This window comes from Triticum urartu, chromosome 1 (assembly GCF_003073215.2).
Source record: "Triticum urartu cultivar G1812 chromosome 1, Tu2.1, whole genome shotgun sequence".
Taxonomy (NCBI): domain Eukaryota; kingdom Viridiplantae; phylum Streptophyta; class Magnoliopsida; order Poales; family Poaceae; genus Triticum; species Triticum urartu.
The window spans coordinates 372,480,077-372,491,173 of NC_053022.1; the positions used below are offsets into that span (position 1 = coordinate 372,480,077).

General features: G+C 46.6%; 1 protein-coding gene across 1 annotated transcript; it reads right to left on the bottom strand.

Moving 5' to 3' along the window:
* Positions 1-9,119: 9,119 nt before the first annotated feature.
* LOC125534027 (expansin-B2-like) lies at positions 9,120-10,752 on the bottom strand. Its single transcript, XM_048697338.1, has 4 exons — positions 10,492-10,752; positions 10,287-10,396; positions 9,915-10,099; positions 9,120-9,812 (listed from the first exon to the last, which is right to left on the bottom strand). The coding sequence occupies exons 1-4, from the start codon at positions 10,682-10,684 to the stop codon at positions 9,476-9,478; spliced, it is 825 nt and encodes a 274-aa protein (XP_048553295.1). The 5' UTR covers positions 10,685-10,752; the 3' UTR covers positions 9,120-9,475.
* Positions 10,753-11,097: the final 345 nt, after the last annotated feature.

The following is an 11,097-nucleotide window of genomic DNA, read 5'->3' on the forward strand; positions in this document are numbered from 1 at the left end:
GTCACTACCAAACCTCGTGGGATGACAAGGATGCGTACTAATTCAGAGTGGTACGTAATCCTGTCTTGGAAGTCATGTTGCTAGACAACAATGAACCTACGAGCTATGGAGAAGCGATGGTGGGCCTGGATTCCAAAATGGCTCGAGGCCATATAATCCGAGAGAGGATCCATATATGAAAACAAAGTGTAGACTTTGGAATAACTACTTGATGGTCGTAAGGCTATTAGGTACATATGGATTTTTAAAGGAAGACGAACAATGATGGTAAGTATCACCATTAAGAAATCTCGACTTGTCGTTAATATGTTTTCCGACAAGTTCAAGGAGTTGACTACGATGAGACTTTCTCACTCGTAGCGATGCTAAGAGTCTGTTGGAATTATATTAGCGATTACTGCATTATTTATGAAATCTTGCAGACAGGATGCCAAAACATTGTTTCCTCGACGATTTTCTTGAGGAAAGGTTGTATGTGATACAACGACATTGTTTCCTCGACGATTTTCTTGAGGAAAGGTTGTATGTGATACAACCGGAAGGTTTTTGTTAATCCTGAAAGATGCTAACAAGTATGCAAAGCTCCAGCTATCCTTCTAAGGACTGGAATAAGCATCTCGGAGTTGGAATGTATGCTTTGATGAGATGATCAAAGTTTTTGGGTGTATACAAAGTTTATGATAAACTTGTATTTCCAAAGAAGTGAGTGGGAGCACTATAGAATTTCTGATGAGTATATGTTGTTGACATATTGTTGATCAGAAATGACGTAGAATTTCTGGAAAGCATATAGGGTTATTTGGAAAGTGTTTTTCAATGGAAAGCCTGGATTAAGCTACTTGAACATTGAGCATCAAGATCTATATGGATAGATCAAAATGCTTAATGGTACTTTCAAATGAGCACATACCTTGACATGATCTTGAAGGTGTTCAAGATGGATCAGTCAAAGAAGGAGTTCTTGCCTGAGTTGTAAGGTATGAAGTTAAGACTTAAAGCTCGACCACGGCAGAAGAAAGAGGAAGGACGAAGGTCATCCCCTATGCTTTTGTCATAGGCTCCATACGGTATGCCATGCTGAGTACCACACCTGATGTGTGCCTTGACACATATTTGGCAAGAGGGTACAAAGGTGATCTAGGAGTAGATCACCAGATAGTGGTCTAAATTATCCTTAGAGGAATAAGGATATGTTTCTCGGTTATGGAGGTGATAAAGAGTCCGACGTAAAGAGTTACGTCGATGCAAGCTTAACACCTATCCGAATAGCTCTGAGTAGAGATACCGGATACGTATAATGGAGCAACAATTTAGAATAGCTCCAAGTAGAACAGTTATTTGAAATGGCTCCAAACGTAGCGTAGTAGTTGCATCTACAAGATGACATAGAAATTTGCGAAGTACATACGGATCTGAATGCTGCAGACCCGTTGACTGAAACCTCTCTCACAAGCATAACATGATCAAACCCAGAACTCTTTGGGTGTTAGTCACATGGGGATGTGACCTTGAGTGTTAATCACATATCGATGTGAATTGGATTACTGACTCTAGTGCAAGTGGGAGACTGTTGGAAATATGCCCTAGAGGCAATAATAAATTGGTTATTATTATATTTCCTTGTTCGTGATAATCGTTTATTATCCATGCTAGAATTGTATTGATAGGAAACTCAGATACATGTGTGGATACATAGACAACACCATGTCCCTAGTAAGCCTCTAGTTGACTGGCTCGTTGATCAATAGATGGTTACGGTTTCCTGACCATGGACATTGGATGTCGTTGATAACGGGATCACATCATTAGGAGAATGATGTGATGGACAAGACCCAATCCTAAGCCTAGCACAAAGATCGTGTAGTTCGTATGCTAAAGCTTTTCTAATGTCAAGTATCATTTCCTTAGACCATGAGATTGTGCAACTCCCGGATACCGTAGGAATACTTTGGGTGTGCCAAACATCACAACGTAACTGGGTGGCTATAAAGGTACACTACAGGTATCTCCGAGAGTGTCTGTTGGGTTGGCACGAATCGAGACTGGGATTTTTCACTCCGTGTAAACGGAGAGGTATCTCTGGGCCCACTTGGTAGGACATCATCATAATGTGCACAATGTGACCAAGGAGTTGATCATGGGATGATGTGTTACGGAACGAGTAAAGAGACTTGCCGATAACGAGATTGAACAAGGTATCGGGATACCGACGATCGAATCTCGGGCAAGTATCGTACCACTAGACAAAGGGAATTGTATACGGGATTGATTGAATCCTCGACATCGTGGTTCATCCGATGAGATCATCGTGGAACATGTCGGAGCAAACATGGGTATCCAGATCCCGCTGTTGGTTATTGTCCGGAGAGTTATCTCGGCCATGTCTGCATGACTCCCGAACCCGTAGGGTCTACACACTTAAGGTTCCGCTAGGGTTATAGGGAATAGATATACGTGGTTACCGAATTTTGTTCGGAGTCCCGGATGAGATCTCGGACGTCACGAGGAGTTCCGGAATGGTCCGTAGGTAAAGATTAATATATAGGAAGTATGGTTTTGGCCACCGGAAGTGTTCCGGGCATCACCGGTAGTGTACCGGGACCACCGGAGGGGTCCGGGGGTCCACCAGGTGGGGCCACCAGCCCCGGAGGCATACATGGGACAATAGTGGGAAGGGACCAGCACCTAAGTGGGCTGGGGCGCTTCCCCACAAAGGCCCATTCGCCTAAAGGGAATAGGGGGCAAACCCTAAGGGCAGATGGGCCTTAAGGCCCATGCCTGGTGCGCCTCCCTCTCCCCCTCCACTTGGCCGCCACCCTAGATGGGATTGGGGCTAGCCGCCGCCCCTAGGGTGGAACCCTAGGTGGGGCGCACCCCTCCCTCTCCCCTATATATACTTGAGGACTTGGGGCTGCCAACAGATGAGTTCCTCTCCTTCTTGGCGCAGCCCTACCCCTCTCCCTCCTCGTCTCTTGCGGTGCTTGGCGAAGCCCTGCTGGAGTACCACGCTCCTCCACCACCACCACGCCGTCGTGCTGCTGCTGGATGGAGTCTTCCCCAACCTCTCCTTCTCCCCTTGCTAGATCAAGGCGTAGGAGACGTCACCGGGCTGTACGTGTGTTGAACACGGAGGTGTCGTCCGTTCGGCACTAGGATCATCGGTGATTTGGATCACGACGAGTACGACTCCATCAACCCCGTTCTCTTGAACGCTTCCGCGCAGCGATCTACAAGGGTATGTAGATGCACTCTCCTTCCCTCGTTGGTAGACTTCTCCATAGATTGGTCTTGGTGATGCGTAGAAAATTTTGAATTTCTGCTACGTTCCCCAACACATATCACATCACAACATGCCCTTCAAAAACAAGTTAGACGTCCTCTACTTTGTTGTTGCAAGTTTTACGTGGCTGCTACAGGCTTAGCAAGAACCGTTCTTACCTACGCATCAAAAACCACAACGCGGTATAGTGATTGATTTTTGATCTTCAGAAAGAACCTTGTTCATTGAATCTGATTCAACTAAAGTTGGAGAAACTGACACCCATCAGCTACCTATGTGCGAAGCACATCGGTACAACCAGTCTCGCGTAAGCGTACGCGTAATGTCGATCTGGGCCGCTTCATCCAACAATACTGCTGAATTGAGAAACAACTAGTGACGGCAAGCAATGTGTATATACCCACGCCCACAACTCCTTTGTGTTCTACTCGTGCATATAACATCTACGCATAAACCCGGCTCGGATGCCACTGTTGGGGAATGCAGTAATTTCAAAAAAAATCCTGCGCACACGCAAGATCTATCATGGTGATGCATAGCAACGAGAGGGGAAGAGTGTTGTCCACGTACCCTCGTAGACCGTAAGCAGAAGCATTATGACAACGTGGTTGATGTAGTCGAACGTCTTCACGATCCGACCGATCCTAGCACCGAAGGTATGGCACCTCCGCGATCTGCACACGTTCAGCTCGGTGACGTCCCTCGAACTCTTGATCTAGTTGAGGCCGAGGGAGAGTTCCGTCAACACGACGGCATGGTGACGGTGATGATGAAGTTACCAGCGCAGGGCTTCGCCTAAGCACTATGACGATATGACCGAGGTGTGTAACTATGGAGGGGGGCACCGCACACGTCTAAGAGATTGTCTGTTGTGCCTTTGGGGTGTCCCCTTCCCATGTATATAAAAGAGGGAGGAGGAGGAGGCCGGCCCTAGAGGGGGCGCACCAAGTGTGGGGAGTCCTACTAGGACTCCCAAGTCCTAGTAGGATTCCCCTTTTCTTTTTTCGGAGTAGGAGAGAAGAAAGAGGGAAAGAGAGAGGGAGTAGGAAAGTGCAAGGGGGGCGCCGCCCCCTTTCCCCTAGTCCAATTCACACCCATGGGGGGGCGCCTCCTTCCCTTTGGCCTACCTCCTCTATTCCTGTATGGCCCAATAAGGCCCAATACTTCTCCCGGCGAATTTTTGTAACTCTCCGGTACTCCCAAAAATACCCGAATCACTCGGAACCTTTCCGATGTTTGAATATAGCCTTCCAATATATCGATGTTTACCTATCGACCATTTCAAGACTCCTCATCATGTCCCCGATCTCATCCGGGACTCCGAACAAACTTCGGTCATCAAATCACATAACTCATATTACAAATCGTCATCGGACGTTAAGCGTGAGGACCCTACGGGTTCTAGAACTATGTAGACATGACCGAGACACATCTCCGGTCAATAACCAACAGCGGAACCTGGATGCTCATATTGGCTCCTACATATTCTACGAAGATCTTTATCGGTCAAACCGCATAACGATATACGTTGTTCCCTTTGTCATCGGTATGTTACTTGCCGAGATTCGATCGTTGGTATCTCAATACCTAGTTCCATCTCGTTACCGGCAAGTCTCTTTACTCGTTCCGTAATGCATCATCCCGCAACTAACTCATTAGTCATATTGCTTGCAAGGCTTATATTGATGTGCATTACCGAGAGGGCCCAGAGATACCTCTCCGATAGATGGAGTGACAAATCCTAATCTCGATCTATGCCAACTCAACAAACACCATTGGAGAAACTTGTAGAGCATCTTTATAATCATCTAGTTATGTTGTGACGTTTGATAGCACAGAAGGTGTTCCTCCGGTATTCGGGAGTTGCATAATCTCATAGTCAGAGGAACATGTATAAGTCATGAAGAAAGCAGTAGCAATAAAACTGAACAATCGTTATGCTAAGCTAACGGATGAGTCTTGTCCATCACATCATTCTCTAATGATGTGATCCCGTTCATCAAATGACAACACATGTCCATGGCTAGGAAACTTAACCATCTTTGATTAACGAGCTAGTCAAGTAGATGCATACTTGGGACACTCTGTTTGTCTATGTATTCACACATGTACTAAGTTTCCAGTTAATACAATTCTAGCATGAATAATAAACATTTATCATGATATAAGGAAATATAAATAACAACTTTATTATTTCCTCTAGGGCATATTTCCTTCATCAAGATCATCGAAAGTCTTACGAATTTGCACGGAAATTATCGCATCCATCTAGTCCTCATTCTTCCTCTAGTCCTTCTGCTTACTATCCCAGAATTCAAGCTTGGTTGCCACGGCCTGGTTATTGACCTCGGTGTACTTAGTCATGGCCACCTCATCCATCTTGGCCAGTCTACGTGCCTTCTCCTCATTGTGGGAGTACATACAATAAGGAGGGGAAAGGATGTTGCATCCTTGGTATCTTTGGAGAATTTGAGGTCGGTTGGGCCCTGCCCATACATGCAAGCCACCGCATCATACGCACACGTGACAAGCTCTTGGGTATCGAACGTGTCGAGCCACAAATGATCACCATCACAGGTCATCTCGGCGGCGAGGGGGCACAACCCCCGGAGTTCAACCCCCACGAAACCCGCTCGCGGGAGGGAAACACAGCGCCATCCTCCTGCAGGAACCCCGTATGACAACGGTCCCGGTGTCAAACTTGATTTTTCCAACATTAAATAAGAAGTGATGAATACACAACCCTATCACTTTCTCTCTTTAGTAGAAAGGTCGACTATTCAGCATGTGGGTTGACTTTTAGTCCATCGATGCTCCTTTCAACAACTCCCCCCTCTCAAGTGGTGGTATATATGATGGGGCACTCTCGGCCTAGTATTTTGATTATCAGTGGCGGTCGTTACTCTCGCCTCTTTATACTTTACCAAGGTCTCAGAGGAAGATACGAGGAGCAATGATCCCCTACGACAACATTCGGTAGCCTTCCTCTTAGAACAACATATCTCATCTCTCAATTGGTTGTATATATGATGGACACTCACTCACTGTTAGTTCGACCATCGGTGTTGATCTTCCTTCCAATTCTCCTCTTGCTTTACCAAGGTCTCATAGGAGGAGAACGGGAATGACGACCCCCTATAACAACAGCCATTATCCTTCCTTTGAGAACGTCTCTTCCAATGGGAGAACCATCGGACTCAAATTTAACACACATATTGAATATCGACGCAAACTTGTGGCCAAAGTTGTCGGAATTGTGAACCCGAATCGGATAGGAGCTCTAATGGCAAGATAGTAAATCGTTGAATCTTAACTATTAGGATCGTAGAAACATAGATTCTATGAACCAAAATCGTAGAATCAGAAGGATTAGCTTGGATCGTAAAGTTATAGAATTGCGAGACAACCTTGCCTGTGGCCCTAAACCCCCGCACTTCGACATAAATTTCTTTCCTACTTATAAAGATTGGAGTTGGTGGCGAGTTTGTAGGTGGGGACAGAAAAATAAACAAATGCACTTGTAACCATATCTAGAAATAACAATCTTCCAAGAGACATAACTAAACAAATGTTACTTTTACTAGGTTTGAGACATATCCCAAATAAACTAATGTGCTCTACCCTAGTGTGAGAATAACACTATTGTAAAACGCACAAGCTATAAATGGAAGTATGTCATTCCAATTCAAATCATGGTCTTGATTTTAGTTTCTCTATCCAACCAATTCTTTTGATTCCATGTCAGCAGAAGAGGGCAAACAAATTATAGTTCAACATGGCGATAGATGTTGTCCTCCTACATAAGCCACGATCTTGTGCATTCAACTTACTCACACCCGTTCGCCTATGTTTCAAAACTAATATTATCTCACTGTAAATCTTGCAAAGGGCCTACTATGGTTGCCCAGGGCTCTTTATCGATTGCAGCATGTTCTTTTAGTATATGCACGCTCTCTTTTAATCAAGAACCATGCAACTACCACAAGACACCATCATATTTTGAAGATCTCCTAAGCCAGTGGCAATTTCTCATTTTTCATGGCATCATAGCAATGCATGAGCATTGTACTAATACTCCTAAACCAAATGATATTAGATCAACAAGAGCAAGAACATACCATTCACCAAGCCATGTAATAGGATCCAAATCACATGACATCTATGGACCTAGAACAACACCACCAATCCACAGATAGGAGTAGGAGTAAGAAAAGAGGAGAGCTCACCAGCCTGAGTTGTAGCTGAGGTAGAGGAACAACCACACTACGGTTGTGGTATATCAGCGCAACAGCTCGAGTATGATCACACCAACGAGCAGTAGGAGCACCGACAAGCATCACGTAGAAGGTTGAGCAGGGACACAACGAAACGCTGACAGGTAGAAATGCATCACTAGCGAATATAGGGGAGAAGAGAACAAATCGGTGTGGAGGAAGAGGTAGAGCTCGAGGAGAGGAGGAACCACGTAATTACCATGGCATCGGAGCATGCCGGACAGCATCAGAATCAAACGGCTATGGCTACGGGCAAAAATGGGTCAGGACGGGTGAGCAAGGCGGTGGGGCGCCGACCATGGAGGAGGGGGTAGTGCACGTGTGTGTGTGTGGGGGGGGGGGGGGGGGGGGGGGGGGTAAAGAGGAAAAGAGATGGAGAGAAAGGGCACGAGGGTGGGGGGGTTGTCGCTAAGTCCCTCCCACCAACTATACGCAGAGATTGTCTGCTATTGCACTCGACTTATAACTAGTAATCCGAGTATCTTTTTTAGGCTACACTTGGCTTCTAACCGGTAAACCGACCGACTTTTTAGGCTACACTCAACTTCTAACTAGTAAGCCGAACGACTTTTTAGGCTACACTTGGCTTTTAACCGGTAAGTCGAGTATCGTTTTTGGGCTACTCAACTTCAATAGTTTTTATTGTTATTATATTAGTTTGGATAATTAATATTATATTGTGTTTCCTAAAAAATTTAGGCTTTGCATTTACTATATTTCAATCACATTCTCTCTCAACACCAGAAACCGTGAATTTGGAAACAGTTTCCAAACCCACCCGCGTGGTTATGGGCGAAAACCAAATCTATGGGTCCACATCATCTGGCCCATTGAGCGGCTTTGAAAAGGTGATATACCACCTTACACCACCTTTTTGTGCATGTATTAGGGCCACATGCAGGTGGAGGTTTTCTGACCCTTCCTCACGCAGTTTTGCAAGAAGCGCTGGTCATGGGCCCCACACCATCTAGGGCTTTGATTGGCTTCGAAAGGGGTGTACACCATGTAGCCTTTCTCTTGGTTTATGTTAGAATAGGGCAATTTGGGGCGAGCAGAGTTCCAGGGTCTTGCAAAAAATAATAATGAGGCAAGGCTTTCGGTCATTGCTGGTGCGAAATACTTGGGTCAGATTTTGCCTCGAGAGTAGTGGCTTTGTAATTTTTGGCCTCTTGGCCTTGTGTCTTAAAACTCTTGTCTAACTTCTAATTTAATGAACAAAAAAGATAAATCCTGAACGTTTGGATTTTGACCATGATAAATTGAAAGTTTTTATTGCGATTTTAGTTGACGCGATGATGACATTTTTTAAGAGCATGATAATTTCCCGGCAAAAAATGAACCGAGTGTAAATTTGCCATGCTTACTAACTAAACTTGCCATAGTCAGCAAACATAAATTAACACGAAAAACGTTCATTTTTTCATGGTCAAATCCTGAACGATTGGGACTTACCGGCATCCCTAATGATGTGGCAAATCTTTGCCTCCGTATTTAAAAAAATATATGTCACAACGTCAATTCACCAATAGCAAACTAGGACTTTTAGAAATGATGGGAGCATCTGATTGACTGAATACACATTTTTTTTTGAGACAGACTGAATACACAATTGGTATCCCATAATGCATATGGATAAACCTGATTAATTACAATATATCAGATTCAAGCTGTGAATCTGGTGATAGTGGGCTGGGTAGCACGTGGATACTACTCCACTAGACAGAAGCCCGGCCTGGATGTTAGGCTTTTGGGCCAGGCTGCCCATGCTAAAGCCTCCTTCCATTCCCACACATATCTTCGAGCTACACGCACGATGACGCAACATATACCCCGTAGTAAGTAAAATTCAACAATATACTTTGCATTCACACTGTACCGAATTAATCAACGTCTTCGTCGATCAATCGGAAGCTCGGAGCAATCAACGGAACTGGACGTTGGAACGGTAGTTCGTGTCGGGCTTCCAGTTGGCCGGGATGACTTGTTTGGCCACCAGCGTCTTGCCGGATTCGCTGCGGATGCGGAGAGAGAAGGGGCCCTGCAGCCGGCGCCTGGAGTCCATCCGCCAGATGGCGCCCCACGAGTGGCGCATCGCCGTCCAGTACCCCGTCGGGCGGCCGTTCCTTGACTCCATGAGGTCCATCTGCACCACGGTGCCCTCCCGGTTCGCGAACTCCACCAGCACGGCCAGGTAGTTGGGGTTGGAGCCCCGCTCGACGTGGAAGTTCACGTTCAAGCCCGGATGATTGCATGGCACCCTGCATGCATGCACGAGCGGAGCTGATCAGTGACCAGAGCCCCAAGGGTTTGCTTGGAGTACGTACTACTGTGGTCAAGGTTGTGCCAGAGAAGTTACGGACCTTTGGAACTGGATGTCGATAATGCCGGCGTGGCGGAGCTTGTCGTTCTGGCCGGGCTTCGCCATGGCGCCGAACGCCGTGCCGCTGAGGTCGAAATGGTACTTGGCCACAGGGTAGTAGTTCATGTCGGTGATCATGACCGTCTCCGGCTTGCCGGAGCAGGCCTTGTTATTGACGCATCGTATCTGGAAAAACAAGCAGAAAGTCAACTAATGCGCTACACGTAACATGTTTTTCTGAGCCGAGACTGCTACCCACGTATTTCATCAGTGTGAACGGAGCTACGTACTGTTAGCTTTGACTAATCTAGTGTAATGACTAGCATCAGCGTCGGCGCTGTAGTGTAATTAATTTATCATGTACACGTAGTACCTGGTAGCAGGCGCCGCAGCCCATGCCGTCCTTGAACAGGGGCTCGTTGCCGCAGGAAGTCATGGACATGAACGGGTACTGGTTAGTGTGCTTGTAGCCGCAAGCACCACCTGCACAGATCGATCGACATTGTTATTAACTATCCTAAGTTGACATTAGCATGCGCCGCCGGCCACCACCGGAGCATATGCACGTACGCACGTACCGTTGTCATCGGGACCGGCGCCGGTAGGCGCGCCGTACCATGTGGCCTTGGCAGGGAGCCATGACCAGCTAGCCTTGGAGGATTTGGCCAAGGAGCCGGTGTAGTTGAGCGGCGACTGGGCGCAGCAGCCATACGTGAGAAGAACGGAGACGAGTGCAACAAGTGCAACTGCATTGGCAGAGACCCGAGCCATACTTGCACTAGTAGCCAGTGGCACTTGTCAAGTAACTCGGCAGCTGTGGTCTGATGGCCGGATGGATCGGCATTGCCGGGGGATTTTATAGGCAGGGCAGTGGGCAAAACTGAAGTGGGAACGACGACGCGATCGGCGACAATGGCCGCTCAACCTGTACAGTATTCCGTGTTTGAGCTAGCAAGGTCACATGGGCATGGCTTGAGGAGCGAATCATGGAGGAATTTAGTGGCATTGCCTTACGTGCTTCCTACTATAAAAATGACATCTTGTCAGTGATCGCATGTTATGCCATTGGCGACTTGGCGTACACTCGTACGGCACACCGGTACCCGCTGCGTAATAAGTACTCTGGGCGCGCAAGTGACGCAAGTCAGGCGCTGGTTGCACAAAGTCAGATGATTTGTGTGCCG

Coding starts and splice junctions, on each gene's coding strand:
- LOC125534027 (XM_048697338.1), bottom strand. CDS start 10,684: ATGGCTCGGGTCTCTGCCAATGCAGTTGCACTTGTTGCACTCGTCTCC. Junction 10,397..10,491: donor CGCCGGTCCCGATGACAACG/GTACGTGCGTAC, acceptor CGATCTGTGCAG/GTGGTGCTTGCGGCTACAAG. Junction 9,813..9,914: donor ATCGACATCCAGTTCCAAAG/GTCCGTAACTTC, acceptor GCATGCATGCAG/GGTGCCATGCAATCATCCGG.